The sequence below is a fragment of the Heteronotia binoei genome, chromosome 5 (assembly GCF_032191835.1).
Source record: "Heteronotia binoei isolate CCM8104 ecotype False Entrance Well chromosome 5, APGP_CSIRO_Hbin_v1, whole genome shotgun sequence".
Classification (NCBI taxonomy): domain Eukaryota; kingdom Metazoa; phylum Chordata; class Lepidosauria; order Squamata; family Gekkonidae; genus Heteronotia; species Heteronotia binoei.
The window spans coordinates 84,210,628-84,235,654 of NC_083227.1; the positions used below are offsets into that span (position 1 = coordinate 84,210,628).

A 25,027-nucleotide genomic window follows, 5' to 3' on the forward strand; every position below is an offset into this window, starting at 1 on the left:
CCATGCCATTTTATTGCTTAGTTTCTTTTCCTCATAGAAATCTCTCAGCTTTTAGGAAATCTTACTCTTGACCAGTGTTCCCTCTAAGATGAGTTAGTGTGAGCTAGCTCACAGATTTTTAGCCTCCAGCTCACACATTTTTGTCTTAGCTCAGGAAAAGCACAATAATTTCAGTAGCTCACAATTTTAATGACAGCAGCTCACAACTTTAATACCAGTAGCTCGTAAAGCAGAATTTTTGTTCACAAGACTCTGCAGTTTAGAGGGAACATTGCTCTTGACCAAGCATTTCTCCATGTTCTAGAGCACTCTTACCTACCACGTCTTTCACGCTTACTGGAGTTCTTCCAGAGAGGATATGGAAGTTAGGACACACCAGTTTAAGTATAAAACTAGGAGACAGATTGTGCATCACCCAAATACTCTAGTCAACCTAAACATTGTACGTAAGTGTGTGACTTGTTTCTTAACAGCTCTCCATATGCTCCCCAGAGAGCACTACGATCTAGCTCACAAAATCTTCTGGAAGTACCTGGGCCAAAGGAGGCCAAACTAAAAATAACTAGAGAACAGGCCTTCTCTATAAAAGCACCCCAATGGTGGAACCAGCTGCCGGAAGAGGTGCAGGCCCTACGGGACCTTAGTCAATTCCGTAGGGTGTGCAAAACCGCCCTCTTCCGGCTAGCCTTTTAAGATGGAGCTTGAAATAAACATCACGCCATCACAAATACTAATAACTGAGATAACAGCGAGTAGAGATTATTCTAGACTGTTTTAGATGGTTTTAGATTATGGAAAATTTAACAGTAAATTGTAATTTTATTGAATTGTATAACTGTTTTATTGTTCAATGGCTTTGCCATACTTGTAAGCCGCCCTGAGCCTGCCTTGGCGAGGAGGGCGGGGTATAAATAAAATTTTATTATTATTATTATTATTAAAGTCTGAAAAGCCACTTCAAGAGAGGGCGATTGAGTGTGGCAGGGTTTGTAATCAGAACCCTAAACAGCTTCTCCACTTGGGTAGTTTCAGATGCAAGGTACATTTACCCATGCTTTTTATGGAGGAAGTGGAAGCCAATGGGGAAGGTTACAGTTCAGAGCTGAAAAAATCACTTGCATAACAGCTTATCACATAAAGGGCCATGAGGCTACCCTACTGTAAGTGCATGGATAAATTTTGACCTTATTTTTATTTGCCTTTTGTGAAATGATAAAATGGTGATAGCACATTATGGATTATGCACCATCTGATGCAATTCAGGCACATGCATGCACACCCTTCCCAAGCAATTAATGTCATGTGCCTGCCTAGACAGTCAATTCCCATTCCTGATACACAAGGGAAACTCTTTGCCTAGTACTTTCTTAGAACAAAATAGGAGTCAAGTTGCACCTTTAAGACCAACTTAGTTTTATTCAGGATGTAAGCTTTCGTATGCTCTCTAAGCACTCTTCATCAGACGAGGAATCCGGTACAGTGAGCAAAGCCACATGTAGCTGGTAGTCAGTGGCTCAGAATGCAAACTGACTACTTGGATCTAGTACTTTCTTAGTCCCTGCAGAGCAGAGGATGTAACAGAATACACTTGAACATTACTGGAGGAGGGAAGAGCTGCTAAATTGTGTTGAATTTATACAGAATGCATATGTTACTTTAAATGGAACCTTACAAATATCAAACGGAAAAGGGATGAAGTTAGAGAGGAAAAAAAAGATTTCCCAAAGTTTATTTGTTCTCATTGTCCAGTTGATGGCATTAGGGAATTGCTAAGAAACCATGAAGCCATCTAATGCCACAGAAGAGCCATAATTGAATCATTTTAGACCATCAAGTGAACACACTGGGCGGATGAAACGACAGGCAGTTTTCCTGGTGCCAACCGCCCACGCCATTCACCACTGGGATGCAATAAAAAAACAACCCTTACTGATATCAAGAGACATAGCTCTAATAATAGCCCATTACCTATAATGAAACCTCTAGCGTGTTATCTGTGCTTGTCGTCTACATTCACCGCACAAGAGAAGAACAGGGATGAACACTTGGATAATGAGTTTACAGAAGGACTGCCAGCCTGATCCTTTCCCTTTTGCAAAGACTCTTTTGCTTTCATTGCAGCAAAACTGATTGTATGATAGGATCCTCGCTCATGTGGAAAACTTGTTAGCTTAAGGAACGGACATAAGCATTGCTCTGATTAAGACAGCCAATAGGGCAGGCTCAGAGAATGCATCAGAAAAAGCTTCCTTCCAGGAGCAATGGCATTGTTCCTGTAGTGACAGGGCAGTAGTGCTTCCTGTCCTACTCTGACATATGGATTAGTGGGATTTTGATAGACTGTTTCTGTCATCCATTCTTCTATCAATGTGGTTGCATCTCTAATCCCAATCTGTGACAACTGTATGCCTCAGCTACAACAGAAGCTCCATCTGGGCCAAAATACGTGCAGTGGTGGGGTGGGGGGGGAGGTAATTCCATTTCCCCAATTTAAATTGCCCGTGTTTGTAGCCTGCTTTTCTCATACTGGTTTTGTGGTGGGAAACATGAAGGAACCAATACAGGAAGCCATATGCTTTTTATCATGCGGCAAATGGCAAGCTTGAGAGGACAACAATTTAAGACTGAGAAAACAGAAAATGACTATAAGCAGCCTCTCCCTGCAATCCTAACCAAAACTGCTACCCTAGATACTACTTGTACAAAGAAGATGGGAAAACATGAGCCTGGACTTGCATCTTATTTAATTTTGCCCCCCTTTGAGACTTGGACAAATTAAATACAGACATAGTCCACTGTTCTGTGGGTGTGGTAGATGCTGCATAAAAAGAAAAGAAAAGAAAGAATCTGGGCTAAGAGACAGAAGATGCTTGGGGAGGGACGGTGGCTCAGTGGTAGAGCATCTGCTTGGTAAGCAGAAGGTCCCAAGTTCAATCCCTGGCATCTCCAACTAAAATGGTCCAGGCAAATAGGTGTGAAAAACCTTAGCTTGAGACCCTGGAGAGCCGCTGCCAGTCTGAGTAGACAATACTGACTTTGATGGACCGAGGGTCTGATTCAGTATAAGGCAGCTTCATATGTTCATTGACATACTCAAATGCTCAAGATTAATCTGTGTCCAGTTCTCACAAGAGCCTAACTCAGAAGTCAGCAGATTGTGCCACAGCATTCAAGAATGGTTCAATGACCCCTCCTTCATGATGCACAGCTTGCCTCAGTCCAGACCCAAGTCCTCATGGTGTCTCTTCAGATCCCAAAATCCTACTCTGGTGAAGGACTAGAACTTGATTTTGTCCATCCTGCCAGACAGAGTGGGGGTGAGTGGAAGAGATCAGGGGTTACTCAAGAGCACAAGCAGCCATATGGCTGGGGTGGTCCTGCAGAACCTGAGATCATGATGTCCTGGAGCCCCTTGCAGTATTACAGAGAACTCTTCAACACACTTGATTCAACCTGGGAACTGGCCAGCACAAGGATTCAGGCTGGGTAACCCATGAATCGTGTCACTCCACGATTTCCCTGTCTACCCACATGGGAGAACTAGACCATTACAGAGATGGGAGAGCATGGGGCAAGCAGTCTTTGAAAACTTGAGGATGTGTGTGTTAACACACCCCACGGTCTCAAAACAAACAAGTAATTTAAAAAAAAAAATCCATACCCTGCCTTTCTTTGAGCCCAAGATGGCTCACATTATTCTCCTCTCTTCCATTTTATCTTCAGAATAACCTGTGAGGTAGGTTAGGCTAAGGGAGTGCGACTAGCCCAAGGTGACCCAAGGGTTTCCATGGCAAGAGCAGAGATTCAGACCTGGGTTTCCCAGATACTAGCCCAACACTCTTAACCACCATACCACACTGCATTTGGCAGGGGACTCCTACTTTCCACTCAAAGAATGCTCCCCACACTCTGTAATAAGCACACACTGAATACAGAAACATTGACAAATAATTCAAAAAGCAACATATTTCTGCATGGACTACATTTATTAGATTCTATGAAAATACAGTTTCCTTTCAAAGTTCACAATGATATTTTTTTAAAGACTGAGTTTTAAAAGGGGGTTGTTCACCAGGCTTGGACAGTGACTCCCAAGTGATGCTGGCATGAAGCGGCAGGGCCAAAGCCAGAGATTTTCTGCTCAGCCCTCAGGGAAACAGATGCCGCAGCCTACACACACTACTTTAAATGTATTTGGTTCATATTGGGTTTAGAGGTTATACAAATATTTCCCAGTTTAAATTGAAGTGACTTCTGCAGTGAAGGTTGCAAGGCTCTTGTTTATGCACTACAAAGAGCTTTTGCAGCGTGCACGTTTATGACGATATTACAGACCCATATTAGCATGAGTCTGTTTGAAAGATCTAAATCGGAAGCAGCCAAATCCATTTTATTGGAGACCTGGAGGAATTAGATAAAGAAAAATGAGTCCTTCCAACCTGTGCATATTAAGGAGAGAACTATCAGGCATCTGGCTGAAAGCAGCCTTCCAGACATGAAAAGGTAAAGCCAGGCAGAGCCAACTGCTATTAAACTCAAGGCAAGAAACACCCCCAGGCTGAAAAAAACCACTGTGTGCTGCCACCTACAGAAAAAGAGTCCCTGTGTGTGCATGCCAGAGGCAACAAGGCCAGCATGAAGCAAGGGACAAGTAACGGCTTTTATAGAGGACATACCTTAGCACTGAGCCTAGGTAGCAGGCATTTTGGAATAACCCCATCACCCAGACAATCATCATGTTGCTGGTACAGAGTGCAAGGAACTGAAATTTAAAAATGCCACTACAGAAAAGCAGGTGTTTAGACTATGCCTTAGTAAAGTGGGTTGACTGTAACCCAGATATGTCAAGCTGTGGGTTAAAGAGGTCTAAAAGGCTCACTGGGAACACAGGGGGTTAAGAGTAGCGAGCCACTCCCCTGCTAGAGCAATAGCATTTTTGTACTAGATGCAGCAGCCTAGAGATGTTACAAAAGCTTCTTCCAAACACTGGCCTACTCCATTTGGCAGCTGAGAGGCAAGAAATGCACACAGAAATGGACATTTATGGCAGAGGCCCCTTGCTTTGGAATCCCTAGATACAGCTCACTGACACCCATCACAAGCTCTGAGTCCTCCTTTCAGTACAACCGAGCCAGAAGAAACACTGTCCTGTTCTTGTCAAAGTGGGCAATCTGCACCTGACTGCCCACCCTCCCCTTTCTCTGCAACAGAATTTTCTTCTCCAGAAGATCACCTTCGGCATTCTTCTGAATCTAAGTGCTGCAAAATTTCTTCTGTAAGGCCTCTGAGCACTCCCACCTAAAACTTAGGCCTCAACTGAAGGGATAACAAGTTAGGAGCAGTACTGGGAAAGGATGGGAAAGATAACATCCACAAGAGGCATTTTTACTCGAAACAGTTCTTTCCCCTGTGGTAATTAGCTGCCCCCAGGGGATATTTCTGGGAACTCTTTATAGATCTCTTGGATGATCATTTTGTCCATCTGGCACTGTGGACTCTCTTCTTCTTCTGTCATTATGCGTTGCAGGACTCCTTGCAGGTCAGTGAACCGGTGCCTGTGTTGCAGGTATGGCGTGGACCGGATGATAGCATGCATCAGAGACAAGTACTCCATTCTTAACTGTGGAAGTAGAACATATTGTGCAAACATGCTTTAGAAATCATTTGTTATTTATTTCATTCAATTTATAACCTACCCTCCGCTGCAAAGCAGGGAACATTTCCAGCAACTGGTCACAAATGGTTTAAAATTTAAAATAATCTTAATAGTGCAGTTTCAGATGGCACAAAAAGACACATAGTTTAATATCCTTTTCCTGATCTGGTGGGGGGGGGGGGAGGAAAGAGCCAGGGCAGCTAAAAAACCGCTGCTATCCTCAACTATAGACCAGAAGAAGGCAGCACTGGATTTATATTCCGCCCTCCACCCTGAATCTCAGAGCGGCTCACACTCTCCTTTATCTTCCTCCCCCACAAAAGACACCCTGTGAGGTAGGTGGGGTGAGAGGGCTCTCATAGCAGCTGCCTTTTCAAGGACAAACTCTGAGAGAGCTATGGCTGACCCAAGGCCATTCCAGCAGGTCCAAGTGGAAGAATGGGGAATCAAACCCGGTTCTCCCAGATGAGAGTCCGTGCACTTAACCACTACACCAAACTGGCTCTCCAGTTTGATAGTAAAAAAATCCTCCTCCAGAAGGAGGAGGATGAGATAAACAGAAGCAGCCACTTGCCAGGAACAGGCACACGAGGGAGGGGGGGGGCGGGAACTCCACCTTAGGTAATTCAAACTACGAGAGATATGTTGGGAGATTGCTAAACAACCCTTGTTTGAAAAAGGTGGCCCAACAAAAAGCCTGTGAACAAATCCCCTCCCTCCTTCCAAGTAATTTTGAAAGCCCTTCAGCAAATCTACTGAACTGGTAGAAGAAACTTCAAATCAGATTCAACAGTATTCTGTCCTCAACCCAACATTAGTGTCATCCACAGGTCCAAATCCCTTCAAACTTTGATTGTTACACCAGCCGTGATCCTCTTATAAGGAGGAGGGTCTTAGCAGTATCCTGGCTAAACACTTCTAATGTGGGGCTGCCTTTCAAAAATCTGGGGAAATCTCAGTTTATAATAAAAGTGGTCAGTTTGGGTTATTAATTGGGACTTGCTACAAAGAGCATATCTCTAGCTTTCAGGTTGTTTCTTTGCATAATTAAGACCTCAGACATTCTGGCACCAGTGTGCTGGAAGGATACATTCCCTCATATGAACCTACCCCTGAGAGTGGTGCCAATAATAGGAAAATCTTCTCCATGTTTTCCCATCTTCTGAATTAGGCAGGTATCTCTCAAAGAGAGGGTCTTTTCTATATTTATGCCCCCATTAAAGAACTCTCTTGCAGATGACGTTTGTCCAGTATCATCTTTGTCATCCCTCCCCCTCCTACTTGTTTGTGCAAAAACAACCACCACCCCACAATCCTCTTTTCTTCTCACTCTGTGTTCATTTCAACACACATCTTGGTTTTAATTATTTTTGCTTGATAATTTAAAAATAATGCATACTTCTCTATTTTACTATAATGGTTTTTACAGTATTAATTACATTTTTACTATAATTGCGTGTTAACTTTAATGCTTGCTGGACAAGAAAGATAGCACACAAATTCTAAAAAACTGAGCTGTGGAAAGGATAGCAGAAACCAAATATTTAAAGTAGTAAATAAAATTGTGTCTGTACAATGATACAAGTTCGGATCTGATGTACTCCCAGGCACCTGTATTATGCAACAGCTACTGCTTCCGGACAGGGCTGTGTTTGAGCAAGGATTCTGAGGGGGCAGCAAAAGTCAAGGAATGCAGTAGAGATTCTCAGGAAGCTGAATTTCTACCCTCTTGTCTCAAAAGGCAACTTTCTAATCCTTATTTTTGTGGGCAACGGCTGGTGAAATCTCAGAAGAATTACCCCCTCCTATAGACACCTGTCAAGAAAACCTTGACACCTAACTCATCTTAAGTTATTTCCTATTTTCCAAATTTCAGATCTGATGACAAGGGTTTTCTCATAGTACCTTTTCTCCAGGGGAGAGATCCGCAATCTGTCGCACAATTATGTCTATCATTACCATCATGTCTGTGTGATAGAAGATATTTGCAGTATCCTTGCTAGCAAAAATGTCCTGGAGGAATTTCAGGACTGAGTGTGGAGGCTGAGGCTGGTGCTTGAAGATGCTCACGGGATCATCTGACCAAAAGGTGAAAGAGAGAGAAGGAAGGATGAGGTGTTTAATGTGCTTGCACACAAAAGCTTATGCCATGAATAAAACTTTGTTGGTCTTAAAAGTACCACTGGATTCAAACTTTGTTCTGCTGCTTCAGACCAACATGGCTGCCCACCTGAACTTGGCAATATACAGTGAGAGTACACTTTGAAAGTAGGAACTTTTGCACAAACACACATTTTTGCAGCACATGAATAGCAGCTTTCAGAGGAGCATTCCTGTGCATGAACATAAATAGTTCATACTGTACAGAGATGCCCAACAGAGGACTGTTCCATCCTGCTGTACAAAGCTGTTCCAGGGAGGAGATATTGGGACCACTGAAACATGCTGCACCTATGGCCAAGACATTAAACCATCTCTGCAGATTCACAGCTGAATCAATATTGAATAGAAGCCCTCTGTCTTTGGTTACTGAAGTCTAGTCACTGATGCAGCTACAAGTATTTCAGCTGGTGCAAGTTTTTTTGCCTTTCAGGTGCTATGATAGGAACAGCTACATCTACCAAAATTCTCATTTTTCATGTAACTGTTCAAGGAATGAGTAATACATCCTGCACAGGGACAGCCAGTCTTGGCTTCACACACATAGATAGGAACCCTCTTTGTATGTAAGTGGCAATACAGGTAACACCACACCACACTATTTCCCAGTCTGGCTAAACTTTAGGCCACAAATCACAGGAATTTCTGAACTAGCGAAAAAAGGAAAATTACTGTCTGTGTAAGACCGCATCGGGCAAAGCCCAATTGTGTGATCTGGCTCAAGGTTTTATATCCTGCTTGCCCCTTCCAGGTACAGAAAGAGGGCAAAGTGGTCTCTGGTCCATGTCATAATTTGCATTTGTTTGAGAACACTTGTACAAAACAAGTTGATATTTCACAGAATGGTAGATAGCTACTGCTCTCCGTTGAATATAAATTCTGTGGTACCTACTATGGAGGTATGTACTATATCTGTGTTTTTGCATTCAGAGAGCAGAAAAGTGGAAGTCCTTAGGCGGCATGGGTAGCACCCCACTCCTTTAAATGCCTCCCCACACCCCCTTACAAGAAATCAGTGCTGGCTTTATTTTGACATGTGGGCCATGCCAGAACAAAGCCAATGCTGATTTCTTGTAAGGGTCATGCCATGCTAACATCTAGTTTGCCCATTGAAGACATCCCCTGTTTAGTACGCCACTTCATTTCTGCTCTCTACAGGAGTAGACAGACAGATGTAATGCATACTCCATGGGGGTTTCCAGAGGAAAATAAACCCTCTTTCAGAGGGAAAGATGAGGAGAGCTGTAGAATGGCTTATGAGGAGAACCTTGCTTATGGCCTGCTATTAGAAAGTGTCATTCAAAGTGGGTATGAAAAACTCATTCTGGCATTGAAAAAGTTAAAGGTGTTGGAAAGAGGCCAAGCAGAGGAATACAAATGCTATAAAAGCAGTTCTTGATTGGCACTATGCTGTGGTCACAATCTTCAGTCCTGAAAAGGCCTTAAACCAGGAGTAAAGATCTGTAAGCATCAAACACAGGAAGGGTTATTTAATAACAGATCAACAAACTACAGCAGAAAGCGCAAGAACGAGCAGAACCCTCATGCTCCAAAAGGCATTAAAGCCAGCCTGGTGCTTTGTCAGGAAAAGCAAAGGCAGAGTGCACTGAAATTAGGCTGTCTGGGAACAGAGCTCTCCAGCTTTTTAATGAAGTGCTTTACGATAGCCTCAACAAATATTACAGACTTAACTCTCTGCTGAAGGCTTGCTGAAGTAATCCTCAGATGGACGACTTGAAGGGGTGCAGTGGAGAAAATAATAGGATTCCACCCTATGAAGGTAGTCTCGGGGCAAAGGGGGGGGGTGGTAATTGTACGCCATCTGCACCACTGGGGAAGGAAATCAGGTGTGGAGGTGTAACTACAAACACCCCTTGGACCCAAGAATACAAAATCCCATTGTAAAATGGACATGACAGGAATCAATATGGATTCAATGCCAGTGACAAGTCCACTCAACCAAGTGCTTACAAAGCTCCTAGAAAGGAGAAAGAGGAAAGCAAAATGTAGAACAGGAGTGGTATCCCCCTGTGAAGCAGACAGCAAAGGCCTGAAGCATGATATTTTTGAGAAAGGGGAAGGAAGGGTTATTAGGCTTTCACATCAGCTGTCGAATCCTTTATTCCCTAGCTGTGCAGATTTCTAAATCCCTTGGAAACAGATAGAGAGTTGTGCACTAATTATTTATTATACTTCATCCTGCTTCTCAATGAAGGATTTCCCACAGCAGCTTCTGAACATCCATTAAAATTGAGTTTACAGAAACACAGTTCTGAAGACTTCATTTCCTTTGCCATATGTTTTGGGAATCACGCTCTGAATGTTTCTGCATCTAATGCTACACCATCCTGCCTACAGTTCCCAGAATCATTCTGAAGGAATGGAAACCATGTGGACTGCCAGCAGCTGCAGTTGGACAGGTCAGTCTCTCTACCCAAAACTAAATGCTAACTTAGTGCTAGTCTGCCAATTATTGCCTCTTCATAGTATTTGCATGGAGTTCGCCTCAGAATTCTTCTGGCGTCAGCTCAGACGTCCCAGAAAAGTAATAAGGCCACAGACAGGTACTCACCTCCCCGGTTCAGAAGCAGCAGCAGCTTTTCTGTGAAGACTTTAACATTGGGGTGCTTGCTCAAAGTAACCATGATCACATTATGTTCAGGAACTAAGAAATAAGAACAAGGCTTTATTAGGAGCAACTGACTGTCTTGTAGCTAGTTTGGGAGAAACACAAAACAATTGCAAGGAAGCAAGAGACAGGGGTGGGTGGGAGAAGAGTCAGGAATGGAATACGGGGTTCTTATGAAGCACAAAATGTTGTACAGCAGCTGTACATAAGCACGACTGTGCTTTTATTATGTATTTTACTCTGGGTTGCTGTCCTTGTTCTTTTGTTTCTTTGTTGCTGTCCTTGTTCTTCATTACTTTACACAATTCAGCTTCCTGACAGTAAAAATCAATAGCACTCCTTTTGTTGATGTTGTTGTAAAAACAGTTTATTTTTCATTATATTGAGACAAGAAACTCCCCAAACTGCAAGCTAAATAATATCAGGTATTAAAGTAAACCCATATTCAATCCTAGGCAAGAATCATATGAAAGAATCATTTCAAACACACACAGTGTGATTTCTACAGTATGTACTGGCATATTATCGCTGGATCCGTGGTTTCACAATTGGAGGCTCATGGCTTGCTACTGGAATATTTGTCAGAATGATGCCTGAAGATTCACGTTGTGCCAAGTAATGTAAAGCTCCCCTCTTCCTAGGATGGCAAACTGCACCAGCACAGCTCAGATTTCAAGATGGTTCTGGGGAGTGTATAGAAAATTCAGCTCAGCTACCTCACAATAGCAAGTGAAGAGGAGCAGGGGGAGCCTCAACCAGTGCCCCACAATCGAAGCCCATTCAGCATTCCTGTCCGTCCTGCAATCAGTGCCATTGTGCTACACAGCACAGGAATGATTCTGATTGAAAGTGCACAAAGTATCAATAGGTGCAGCCCTACCTAGCCCTTTCAACAGTTTCTTCCCTATGGTGGAATACTGCTGTTCAAATCTGATTTCACTGCCTGGCTGTAATTGTATGCTTTGTTTTGAATGGCATCTTGGATAACTTGCAGTAAAGGTGGCTAGTGAATAATGTAAATTAAATAAAGACACCTAAACAAACAAGATATTTGTGGCATCTACCTGAGCAGGACTACAGGCTGGGCTTTTATAGCACCTTTTGTTTGGGCCCAGCTCATCTCTGTTTCACAGAATGCAAGTTTCTCATCACTATTTATGAACAGGGAGGAAGAGTTACATGGGGGGGGGGGCGTGTATCTGAATGCTGTATAATGCAGCTCTATATGGAGAAAGAATAAAATGTGTGGATGAAGGTAGGTAAAGTAACTGAACTTTAATTGCAATTCTTTGTTATTAGTAGAGTATGTAAAGAAGGTATTTTATTTAAGACGCATCAAACATTAAGGTCATATGTTTACTCTGCTTCCAGTATGTCCTCCACCACTACATACCACATGACATGTCTACTGTCAGTAGCTGCTATCTGGACAATTGGTACGAGACAGCAGAAAAACTACCATGTTTTCAAGGAGGACCCATTTGTATGTTGGGAAATTTCTGAAGCATCCTTGGTGTTGGAATGCAAGTTTTTTTTTTTTTTTTGGCATTTCAAATCATCTTACTTTATTTGTGAATTGCATGGTATCAATTTGTTTCCCTGCAACAAAGCAACCAGCAATTTCGGAATACACTTTCTTCAGTTTTATTGGTGTAATATGCCAACGATATAGCTTTAATGATTTGTCTCTCATCGTCTGGCAGACCAATTCCTTCATTTTCCTCCTAATACACCTTATATAAACCTCTCTCAGCAGGCGGTGTTCCTTGAAAAAAATAAGGCAAGCTCTATAGCCATTTTCTATATCTTTCTCCAATTCCTTTTTCTTCATGCCAAGAACTGGTGTCAAGATCTCTACTATCACCTCCTTTATATGGTCATACCTATCCTCTGGGGAATGCAAGTTATTTACATTTCAGTCATGGGATTAACAAAATGTTTTGCTAGTAAACAAGATATGACGTTATGTAGTTTGCATCCAATTATTAACTGTCTATAGTTAGCCTGGGAAGGAAGGAAATGGGTTTACCTTTAACCTTTCTATTGGTCAGTTAACACCTTGTGTCTAAGAATGCTTTGATCTTCTATGCAATCTTAACAGCTGTTCTTCCTGTCTCTGTGCTTTCTGGGAAGAAGAAAGCAACAAGAATCTCCATCTTAGAAATAGCCTTGTAGCTGTTAGGATGTATTTAGCAAAGGCAGAATGCATTCTTTTATTCTCTTTTATCCTAAGTATCTTTCCCTAATGTTTTTTCAGTAAACTTTATTCCTTTTTAAGCATCTGGCTCGTTTCCAATCTGTTTAGACATCACCTCTGACCTTTAAATGTATATCTCAACACCTGGGATGTCCCATGATGAGAAAGAGTGTGCACAAATATTAAATGGTTGTTTAAGCAGCACATTTTTGGAGGTTTTTTGCATGAGATTCAGACAGATATTATGATGACTAAAAAGAAATGGCGGGGGGGGGGGACCCGGGAATCCCGTAAGGAGACAGACAATTATTGAGAGTTCATGAACTGGGAGAAATTCCAGCTTCTCGATATACTTCAGGTGGGCAAAAATAATTCCCAGAGAGGCATTGCACATTGAGTGTAACTGTTTAAATTCTAAAGCCAGCCAGTGAAATGAAAATGAAGAAAGATAATGAAGGAAAGGGCAGAGAAAATTAACATAATCAGTTTATGTGATTAATTTTTGTGTGAAAGTAAAAAAAAAAATCAAATCACTGTTACTGGAATATTAATTATTTTCCTTAATTAACTAGCAAGATATATGTGCATAACTGCTTTACTCCACCTGTTCATGAAGCCAAATGGAATGTATGCCATTGCATATAAAAGTAGCAATCAGTGAAGACATTAACAGCATGGTACTGTCAGATCTTGCCAAGAAATTCAGGATTTACAAAAGCTATCCTGATACCATAAGAGCAGGGTTTCACAAACTTTTTTTCCCCGTGGCCCAGTTATTTTTACAGTTCTCCTTCGTGGCCCACTAAAATTCAGGGGTGGAGCCAGGAGACTTTGGGGGTGGAGCTCGGAGACAGGAATTATGTCATTTCCTGTGGTGTCACTCCAGGTCAAGGGTCAAGTGATGTCACTTCTGGGGCACACTGAACCAAAACTCCACCTCTTCCTGTGATGTCACTTCCAGGGCACTCCCCCAAACCCGCCTCTTCTTCTGAAGTAACTTTGTTTTAAAAAAAATCTCTCTGAAACTCAAGCTGAGCCAAAATGGGGGTAGAAAGTGGACGGTCTGCAACTTTTTCATACATTCCCAGGGTCCTCTCTTTCCACCTCCACACCTGCATGCACCTATCTGTTTGTGTGTTCGTCTCCAGCTTGCAAGCACTCCTAATGCACATGTTCAATTGCTTGCACCACCTACGCACCCCTTTCTCAACAGCACTGGCCAGTGTATGCAGTTGGGAGTGCTGTTGCCATTGCCATCAGGAATGCCAGCACTATGTACCACCCACACTGGGCCCTGGCACCTGCTCTACCTCAAAATATGCTGACACATTTAGTAAGCCCTTCCTTCAGCTGCTACTATTGGAACCCTATCTCAAACTACAACCAAGCTTGCTTGGTTTCAAGAAAATCTTTTGAAATTGCTGTGAAAGGTAGCAGAGAATTGTACTGCAATTAATGAATTAATTTCAAGTTATATGAAGTGCACACTCCCAGGGAAATCTCCTCAAAAGAACATACTGCAAGACACATGGAAGCTCATACCTTGAAGAACACTTCATGGGTCTAAAGTGCCAGTGGATTCCAGCTTTTCTCTCAAACACTGGAAGGGGGGAGAAAGAAGGAGAGGCAGCCCAGCTCCTCTCTGCAGAACACAGAGACGGGGAAGGAAGGAAGTCAAACGGAGCTCAGGCTTTGCAGCCTATGTCAGTCTTCAAGGCTAGCTTTTCTCTGCACAACAGAGAGATGGGGGAAGGAAGGAAGCCAGACGGAGCTCAGGCTTTGCAGCCTGTGTCAGACTTCAAGGCTAGCTTTTCTCTGCACAACAGAGAGATGCGGGAAGGAAGGAAGCAGAGCAGAGGTCATGTTTTGCTGGGGGTGGGGCTAGCTTTGGCTTTTCTTGTGACCCAGTAGTGATGCTTCCGTGGCCCAGTACCGGGTCGCAACCCTTAAATGAGAAACACTGCTATTGAGTGTTTTGACCTGCTTATGACTGCCCAGTTTAAAAAAACAAAACAAAAAACTGTTCACGATCAGTATCAGCAAATATATGTTCAGCTACATCCCAGAAGGCTCAGCCTGGTTGCAGCAAGGAAGGATCAAGTATTGCAAGAGAATGTGCTGCCCAGTTGAATACTTGTATAAATCATGACCCCCAAAGCATCTACAACTAATGAGATTGACAAGGCACAGCAAGGGATAAACCAATCACTGGAATAAGGAAGATGCCTAGTTAGCTGCAGAATTATACTGATAAAGGCCCACTGAAGTGCCCTCTCTCACTGTAAATTAGATGCTCTTGAAGAATTTAACCCACGGAGCCCAGGCACTCTAGCACAATGCCAGCATCCTGAAGTGGCCTATACAGCAGAAACCTTATCAGCTCTAAAGTACTTGCTGGCATCACAAATTAGAATCTTCCCCCACCTTTAAGTCTTTTACATTGGAGTATCGTGAACACACAAGTTCTCATAAACATATATGCAGGAACTTATTTTTAACCTAGTTCTCATATTTGGGCTAAGTTTCTTCACATTATGGAAGGAAAAAAAAAACTCCCTTCCTAAATGTGTCAGTTTCCTCCTATCAGGTGGTACAGGGGACAGAACCTCCCGAGAAATGTTATACCACTGTCTACATTCACTAAGGTGCCCCAGGAATCAAAGGGACAATGGAAGGAGCTTAAGTCTGCCTTAATACCCAGCTTCACTACTTCTTTTTCTCCTTCCAGCTTCAGCACATTTCAATTTCAAAGTATATCCTCTGCCTATCTCATAAGTCTGATGCATGCAGCTGATTCAAAAACTGGTATAAAAACAGCTGGCAATAAATATAGCTCACTTAGCCAGTGGCTGGCCTCAACAAAAGTTTTACAAGTTCTATAGAATGAGGACCAGACGGGCAAGTTTTCAAGAAAGGGAAGGTCAACAGCTGTGCAAAAACTAGGAGAGTTTGTGCAATCAAGTATATTCATGTGCAGAATTAAGAACCTCTTTATGTATATGCAAATTTATATTCCACCTCTCTGTATGCTAAAGACAGCTAACTTCAGTTCATACAACAGTACATAACTTTAAAAGTGACAGAGGGAATGGTCCCCCTCGAAAGAATTGCACTGCTTTCAAAATGGTACCAAGAAAGATGCCCTGTGAACCTCTTTCAAGAGGAGGGCAATAGCTGAGAATGCTTTCAGTCTGACTGAGGCACCTGTTGGGCAAAGATCAACAGCAGAAGCTGTTCTGAGGCTTTACACAAGGATAGGAAGGAAAAGGAAAGGAAAGGTCTCCTGTGTAAGCACCAGTCGTTTCCGACTCTGGGGAGACATTGCTTTCACAACATTTTCGCAGCAGACTCCCCCCCCCCACTCATTTTACTGAACTCAGAAGGATGGAAGGCTGAGTCAACCTTGAGCCGGCTACCTGAAAACCCAGCTTCCGCTGGGGATTGAACTCAGGTTGTGAGCAGAGCTTAGGACTGCAGTACTGCAGCTTTAACACTCTGCGCCACGGGGCATAGGCTGTCCTTCAAATATTTGGGTCCTTCCTCATGAAGGACTTTGGTGGAAAGTAAAAGCACCTTGAACTGAACGCAGAAACAAAAAGAAAGCCAATGAAGATGTTTTAAAATAGACATAACTTTTTCATAGCACCTCACACCAGCTAACAGCCACGGCACAACATTTCCCTTCTCAGTTTACCTTCAAGGCAGCCCCCACAGACCATGTTACAGCAATCCATCTTGGTCTATCTCAGCAGTCACTGAGTTATATATGTTGCAGGAGATGAAAAAGTATTTACTCCTGTAGCTAAAATCCCATGCACACTTACTTAAGTGCTGCTAAACCCAGTAAGATTTGTCATTTAGTAAATATGCACTGGATTAGGCAGTTTGCAACTTTACAGTGTGTCTGGGGTGGTGGTGGTGGAGCTTTTCAGCCCACTGCAAAGTTGTATATCATCTCAGCTGCGATTAGCCACCAGCTCTGACCTGGAATGTGAAGATTAAAAGCCAGAAGAACATTAACGAACAAGTCAGGCAGCTGTTCTGTGGTATCTGATGGCAAACCATCTTCAACAACATCCAACAGGAACTGGACAAACTGAGAATTCAGGTGCTCTGTGTGAAAGAAGGAAATTGTTAGAAATGGTATTCTTAAAAAGTGACTGATATCTGGCATCTGGAGCAAAAATGAGCTTTAAGTTCACAGCCACTAATTTGACAAAGCTGGACAGTATCCCATTTGCAATTCAAGCCAGACAACTAGCAAACCTAGTGAAGACATGAGCAGGCACACATGGCTGTAGCCAGGATTTCACATTTGGTGGGGCCCACAGCAGGGTTTGTTGTTTGGGAGGGCCAGGGGGCACCTGTTGGCAGCCCAGGGTTCTCGGCACTATAAGCTGCCTTGAGTTCCACAAGTTAACCCCCCCACTTCGCCTCAACAGTCACAGCAGCTCTGCTCCCCCCACCCTTTTCTTATGTGCCCATCTCTCAGAGAGACAGAGACTGCTTGATTTTCCTCCCTTCTCCTTTCCTCTGCAAGGTGTGCTAAAGAAGGGGAGAGGAAAAAAAAGCAAAAAGACCTGTAGCAATGCTACTACTTGTTCAAAGTGGCGGTGAGCAAAGGGGAGAGTTAGGGGCCCTCCAATGGAGGGGGCATATAGTTGGAAGGGGGGCTTGAAAGAATGGGCCAGGTCCTTCTCACGGCTAGTGGGATCCCTAAGACACAGACCGCAAGGTTGGTGATGGATCTGGGTCTCTGTGACCTGCACCTTTGCTAAGCAGCTGCAAAGTGCCAGGAAGAAATCACAATCTGCAGTGGAGAGTGAGCTCTGATCCCCCCCACCACCCCAAATCTGGTCCTTTTGCCCTTGCCAGGACCAGCTCTACATGTTTTTTGAGGGGGGGGAAATTAAAAAATGATGCCCCCTTATGAGCCCATTCTATCTTATGGGTCCATAGATAGAATGGACTCCATACCCAATTTGGCATCCCCCTCTGACAGCGCCCGGGGCAAGTACCACCTCTGCCCACCCTTAGATCCAGCTCTGGCCCTTGCCACTCTTCTCTCCCTCCAGCCAGAGTTCCAGGGAAATGTTTGCTGCACTAGGGTAAAAGGCAGCTGGGAGAGAAGCAGGTCGGACGAGCCAAAGCAATCTGTGCTCTTCCTTAGTCCTGATGCTGAGCTTTGGTCTGCCACTAATGCATTTTTGGATGTAAGCCACTAGAACTGTGCAGTTGACTTCCTCCTAGAATCTTATCTGTATGCTTGTAAACAGGTCTGTGAACAAGAGCCTCACAGGCAGGAACAGACCAAAGCTCCCTTCTAATCACTGTTTGTCTAGCTGAAATTAATTCTAATGATCAGCCACTAATTATTGCTTAATCTGTTAGGAAAGCTCTGAAACCCATACAAAATAAGACCACCTAAGAAAATAGCTAGGCTCACACTAAGGAAAAGAAACATGGTTTAAAAGCAAACAAGAAAAATCTTAGGAAGAGTGCCTCTTGGCTGCTCTCCCTTAAATTGTTACAGTATATTTTTTTTGTTTCTGATTTTTGTTGTTGTGGAATTTAAACTAGTCCAGACAATTCTACTGATCGATTGCATTTTTATCCTCCCTTTCTGCAAGGAAGTCAGGTGGCACACATGGTTTTCCATTCATTTATTGGCCCTCACATTTGGGAAGGGGGGCGGGGGAGAGAAGAGACTATTCCAAGGTGGCACCACATGGTTCACAGATGAGGAAGCATTTGAACCTGGGTCTCTCTAGGTGTAAACCCCAGTGCTATAGCAATACAATTTTTTTAAAAAATTACAATGTCTATACACAGTCTCATCTCTTTGCTTGGGACATTTTTGTTGTTAACTTATAAGCTGTTTAAGTTATAAACGCCTAAACATTCTCAATTCTTGGCTAAATAACTGCTGGTATCAAATATACATTAAATAGATTGCATTTTAGTCATATTAACAGAAACAAAATCTTCACCAAATACATAAAGATCATCTGAGACCAGCTACTTCCACAACTTCATTATAAAGTTTTTCTGCACCTTGTGAAAAGGGCCTCAAAACACTCAAATGAGATCTTTGGGTATCAATATAGTACAACAAATACAGCTGTGTACACTGCAAAAGTTCTGACTTGGATGGTCCAAGCTAGCCCAATCTTGTCATATCTTGGAAGCTAAGCAGGGTTAGCCCTGGTTATTATTCAGATAGGAAACCACCAAAGTAGTCCAGGGTTGCTACACAGAGGCAGGCAATGACAAACCACCCCTGTCTGTCTATTGCCTTGAAAACCCTGCAAGGTCTCCATAAGTTAGCTGGGACTTGAGGGCACCTCCTACCACCAACCCATATTGCAAAAATCTTCTCAGTTGCAGCTTGCTGGGTAGAACTTATTCTCACCATAATGATGATATGGCAGGGGCTCTCCCATAGAGAATATCATAGCCAGCACCAATGCAGAGTAGCACATCTTCTGATGATCTGAAAAAGAAATCCAGTGTTTTGGTCATCCTAACAACACTATGCACATTCTCCCCAAGGAAAACAGTTATCATCTGTTCAGTTTCACAGAGCTTACCTTCTTTCTCCTTTAAGTCTTTTTTTTGCTTCATTCAACACTATGATTGAAAGGTCAGGTTAATCTTATATAATACGTGCAAGTTCTGACTTTACTTATTATTGCTACGGTTGACATCCTGCATGCATCAGCTTTTGTTTGACAAAATGAAAAGTATTAACCACAAGGATTCCTCTGAACCACAGCAACTCTACACATAAACATACTTTTAAAAACTAATATGCTGCTAAACTGAATCAAGTGATGTGATGAGAAATCTCAAAGGTGTCATACAAAAGGGACCCATCCATGGTGTCTGTATGTATATGTCTATTACAACAGCATGGATTGCATTGTTGGGCTCCAGTTTCAGCTTCTCTCATATACGGCTTGGAAGCCAAACCCTAAAAAACTAGGCTTTGGTGAGACATGGAAGAAGTGCCATTGCAATTGCAACACCACCTCAGTTTCCCTCCTTTCTTCCTCCAAGTGTCTGAGGAGCTTTCACTCCTACACTACCCAACAGAAGTTTCAAAAAGTAACAAAACACACATGACGAGGCATTTTGCTAGCCTTCCGTAGAAGCATTTGCCTACACATCAGAAGCAACAATGTTTTTTCATCCTGGCAAGTAAACTCCCCAGGGCCAGATGACACTCTGTGAAGGCTGGCAGAATGTGGATCGATCTGTCCACCAGGCTATTTCCCAGTCAATAGGGGAGGTTTCAATAATTGTTCAAGTGCTCTGTTTTATATTTACTTTCTCTGTCCCATTCATATGCAGAGCTGCTTGCCCCAGGCAGTCACTCTACTTGCCTAAGAGTGGGAGGGAGGGAGAGATTGCAGACATTCTCTGCAGGTGCTCAAAAGTTCTGCATCTATTTTTGCCTCAGCCCTCCTTCCCCACATCTGTCTCTGCCCTCAGGCCTCCCCTTTTGACTCCTCCCATAGCCCCACAACAGGTACATGTGTACAAAAGTGTTTCTGTTTTAATCTAGGAAATACTGGAAGGTACAGGATCTCTGCTGTCTCCAGTTCTTACCACTCTCTGATCTCTCTCATCTCCACTCCCTCCTCACCAAATGTGCTTCTGGCCTTCAGAATCTCCTGTTGCTCATGACGGATCACTACTACCACCTTTGTAGCTGTGGGTTTTGTGAACGTTTTGGCTTTGTTTGCTCTTCATTACTATTAGTCTCGCCATTTTTATTGCTAGCCAAAGAATAGAAGTTCTGGGACAGGCTGTCAGATCTTCTGTAAGAGTCAAGTTGCACCTTTAAGACCAACTTAGTTTTATTCTGAACATAAGCTTTCGAGTACTCTCTAAGCACACTTCATCAGACGAGGAATCCGGTACAGTGAGCATAAACAGCCAGTATCCCTATTTTGAGTATGCCAATTGGCTGTTTATCTCATTGCATATACTTAACCCATTTCCATTATATTTTATTGTATTCTTTTTTTTCTATGGCAAACTAGAATGATGTTTACATGTTAAAACATAAGTTAGGTGGACAAGAACATCACTATCCAATGCATTCCTCTTTTAGCTGGATTGACATACTCAAACAGGAATACTGCCTGTTTATCCTATTACATATATGAACATATGAAGCTGCCTTATACTGAATCAGACCCTTGGTCCATCAAAGTCAGTATTGTCTTCTCAGACTGGCAGCGGCTCTCCAGGGCCTCAAGCGGAGGTTTTTCACACCTATTTGCCTGGACCCTTTTTTGAAGATGCCGGGGATTGAACCTGGGACCTTCTGCTTCCCAAGCAGATGCTCTACCACTGAGCCACTGTCCCTCCCCATATACAGAACCCATCTCCCACTAATTTTAATGTATTTTTCTCCTATGGCAAACTATATGTATGTTATCAAAGATTTCAGGTTTTCACGGCTAGTAACATCATTAGGGTTTGTAGAATCTTTCGGGATCAAGTGCCGTGTTCTACTGGAGAAAGTTTCCCTTCCAGACGTTTCATTCTCAGCTGCGGAGAACATCCTCAGTGGCATTGCAGCCGGAGCAGGCGCTCAGACCTTCTTGGCTGCTGTGCATTGAGTGGAGCCAGGGCTGCTGGAGAGCTGCTATTTCTAGGCTGGAGGGGGTGTGATGAAAGGGCAATTGGTTTTTGGATGTGCCCATTGTTTGGTGGGGCTTCCTGGAAGGGTAGTGATAAGGAAACTGGCTGTTGAATGTGACCATTGTTCTGTGTTAATTGCTGGGAGGGTTGGAAGGGGTTTGAAGATAAGGAAGATGGTTGTTGACTGTGCTGATTGTTCTGTGGAATTTGCTGGTTGTTCTGAGACTTTCTGCAATTTATAGTCTGTAGGGTGTTTTGCAGAGCTGGGTACCAAGATTGGTGGATGAAAATGCCTTCTTCCTTTCTGTTAAAATTGTGCTGGTGTTTGTAGATCTCAATAGCTTCTCTGTTCAGGCGGGTATGATAATGTGAGACCGTAGAAAGGACTTCAGTTCTTTCAAAGTGGATGACGTGGTCTCCTTCTTGAAGTGCATGTTCAGCTACAGCTGATTTTTCTGGCTGAAACAAGCGACAGTGTCTCTTGTGTTCGGTGAGACGGGTGTTGATACTGTGTTGGGTAGTGCCAATGTAGACTGCACCACAGGAGCAGGGTATTTTGTAGACTCCAGGGGTTGAAAGTGGATCTCTCATATCTTTGGCCAAGCGCAGCAGGTGGCGGATCTGTTGTGTGGGCTTGAAGACTGTGTCAACATTATGGCGTTTGAGAATTTTGCCAATGCGGTCGGTGACAGATTTTATGTAGGGCAGGAAGGCTGTACCCACATTTGTGTGTGGCTCGGGATTTGGTGTGAATGGTCTCCTGGGATGGAGGGCTCTTCTAATTTCTTGTTGGGAGTATCCATAGGCCAATGGATACTCCCAACTGTAGACAGTCCTTGGTTTCTAAACAAGACACCTGCTGAAGTGCCATGCCATCTCTCCTGGTGTCTGTACTCTCTAATTCTAGTAATATGGACACAAACTAGGAGTGACAGTGATGGTGACAGAAACACACACTTATTCTAAGAACAACTGCCATAGTTCAGTATTTCAATAGATCCTACAAATTATATAAGTTCACATGTTCTATAATTGGGATTTTACGTATGAACTACTTATATGTCTTGGAAGGACATCGCCTAACCTAACTTTATAATGTTCCTTAGGACAACATACTCAAAAGCAAGAACAGATGTTCTTTTACTATCACAATTTCACAGAATTCTTCAGCATGAGCAGAAAAGATCTGTTCCACAAATTATGGCACAAGATGACTTCTATGCATATAAGTAAATGGGGTTGTTCTGTTTCCAGCATGCCGATTTCATAGTTGGGGGGGGGGGGAGCTTTACAATTACTAAAGCAGGACTAAAATAATCTATACTTCCCTTAAACGCTTAAGATCATACATAAGATGCTGATGTTCTTGTGTCGCTGTTTTTGTAGAAAACGTCCCCTCCTCTGATAGATCAGTTTAGTTTCAAGTCACAAGTCACCAGAGATTTGGAAACATTCCAGGTGTGTATTTTTGCTGCCTTTCCAGTGCACATTTCTATCTCATGCATCAATCTGTCCCCACAGCCTGCTGGTATAGCACAATTTTCACTGGCAGTGTCTATACATGAACGCTTCACAGAATCACAGCCACTGCCTTTCCTGAATCTTAATTAGTTGGCATGTTCTAGCAGTGGTTTATATAAGAAATGCTGCATGACAGGGCATATGGTCACAAAGAAACATGCTTTGCACCAGATCGTTAAAGCACAGGCAGACTTACAAAGCTGGGATATTATATGCAGTGATGAATAACGCAATAAAAGTCAAATCATTACTGTACAGATAATGCTCAGGTTATAAATTTATGTGATGATTAACAGACAAGTACTTGGCCTTTGAAAATACAGATTTGTCAATTTCATCCCAACATTTTTTTATATCTCCTTTGGCTCTTACTACCGTCAAAATAGACAAACATTACAATATGTGCTGAGAATAAGGCTGAAGATCCATTATGGGGTGCAGAGGCCCCATGTTTCAGATGTGGCAGTGAGCACAGGGACAGAACAATACAAATGTTTAATAAGGATTTTGGTTCCATGTTGAAATTAATGACAAGAAAGAATGAATGGAACAGCAATGCCTTTTAAGAAAAAAGTTACAAGAGCAGGAATATGTAACTGCATGAAGCTTTCACTGTATGCAAACACCAAGTATCAAGACTGTGCAATCTCTATTCTTAACTCAAGGATGTCCTTGTAATATTCTGAGACCCCCCAGCTTTGCCTGTGGTACAGATGACAGAATCAGAGTGTCTGCTTACAAAAACAGCCTCAGGTAAGAAGCCACAATTACCTGAGAAGAGTTACAGAACAGACGGAGATTGTGATATACTACAGAATGATCTAAGGATGATGTAAACTACTGTTTGGGATTGCCTGGACTTTCTAAACTCTGACATGAACATGACTGCTGGGTGAACTTACCTTGTTTGAATCCCCTTCATTACACATGTGGTGAACTCCTGATCGGTTCACCTCACTGTTCCCTGGCAAAGTTGGTTGAGAGCAAGAAGCAGCACCAGCTGGTCTAAAAGCAGTAAAAGGCAGTGTGCTTCTTGCTTGACTAATGGGCACCCCTCGTCAGCCGAACAGACAAAGATCATTTCCAGATAGAAAGGGCTGCTGGGAAAGAAACGGACTGCCTCATGTTTCTCAGCCTCCAGGATCAGATTGTTACTGGTACTTAGAGGAAATAAGGCCATCATCATTAGGGAACTGCTGTTCCACAGGAGTTTGGCTAGGAACTTACTTATTTTGTTACACTTATCTCTCATCTTTCTTCCAGCACAGAATTCAGTTAAGTGCACACAAAGATTCCCTGGAGGTCTTCCACTGAGGCACTGATCAGACTCAGGCCTGCTCAGCTTCAGCAAAGTGGATGCATCATGTGGCCTCCAGCCATATTCCAGAGCCAGCTTCACAGACTACACTTTCGTTTGTCACTCCTGTACATTGCTATTAATGCAAGCCAAAGTCAAGCAAAAGACACCAAAATAAGCCAAACAGCTTGCAGGATTCAGTATTAAAACAAGTGATCCAACAATCATTGTTACAGATCTCCAGCTGTTTTCCTGGAGTTCTGAGTGTGCATGCATGAGTTTTTACAGGTCCTGTTTTTTTGGATTCCAGAAATGCTATCAGTGGTTTTCCCTGCCACCACATGGAAAATTTGAGGAATTATCAATGAGACTGCTATAGGCCAGTCAATACTTTATCCTTTGAATGTGGGACGCTTTACACAGGTTAGGCAACTGTAGAATTCTTTCCCCCCACCGTATCCCAACCAGGTCTTTCAGAAAGCATGAGCTAATCCAGAAGGTCTCCTGAAACTGAAATACACATGCACAATCAAGAAGATATTAGGAAAATCTACAAGGGAGAATAAAGAATACAGAAAATGAAAAGAAAACCCAGTTTCTTGTTAACTAGACACACAATAGTCAGACATCTCCTTCACTTGAAGATAAATCAGTCTTACTCCCTTCCTGAAGGCATTTAGGCTTCACAAAATACAATGGCTTGCTTCTTTCTGATCTGTATTTCTAGGGCTTTCGGGAGTAAGGAGTTTTCTTTTTGGACTAGTCAGAAAGTGGGGTGTCCATTCAAAACCTGAACCAAAAGGTGGCTTTCAGCTGGATCCTAGGGTGTTCTGCACAATCCTCAAGATGGTGTAATGTGAAAAACTTAACCGAAGGAGGAACTGGTGTCAGACCAGCGGAAGTTCTCCATTC

The 25,027-nt window shown here is 42.9% G+C and overlaps 1 protein-coding gene across 1 annotated transcript in view; it reads right to left on the bottom strand.

Annotated features, from left to right (window-relative positions):
- Window positions 1-3,967: 3,967 nt before the first annotated feature.
- NCKIPSD (NCK interacting protein with SH3 domain) overlaps window positions 3,968-25,027 on the bottom strand; it is a 148,546-nt gene continuing 127,486 nt past the window's right edge. Inside the window, exons 9-13 of the mRNA XM_060239717.1 lie at window positions 19,055-19,135; window positions 16,627-16,755; window positions 10,389-10,481; window positions 7,562-7,734; window positions 3,968-5,620 (exon numbers count right to left, since the gene is read on the bottom strand). Of these exons, the coding sequence (XP_060095700.1) occupies window positions 5,417-5,620; window positions 7,562-7,734; window positions 10,389-10,481; window positions 16,627-16,755; window positions 19,055-19,135 (680 nt within the window). The 3' untranslated portion in view covers window positions 3,968-5,416. The remainder of the gene's footprint in view (window positions 5,621-7,561; window positions 7,735-10,388; window positions 10,482-16,626; window positions 16,756-19,054; window positions 19,136-25,027) is intronic.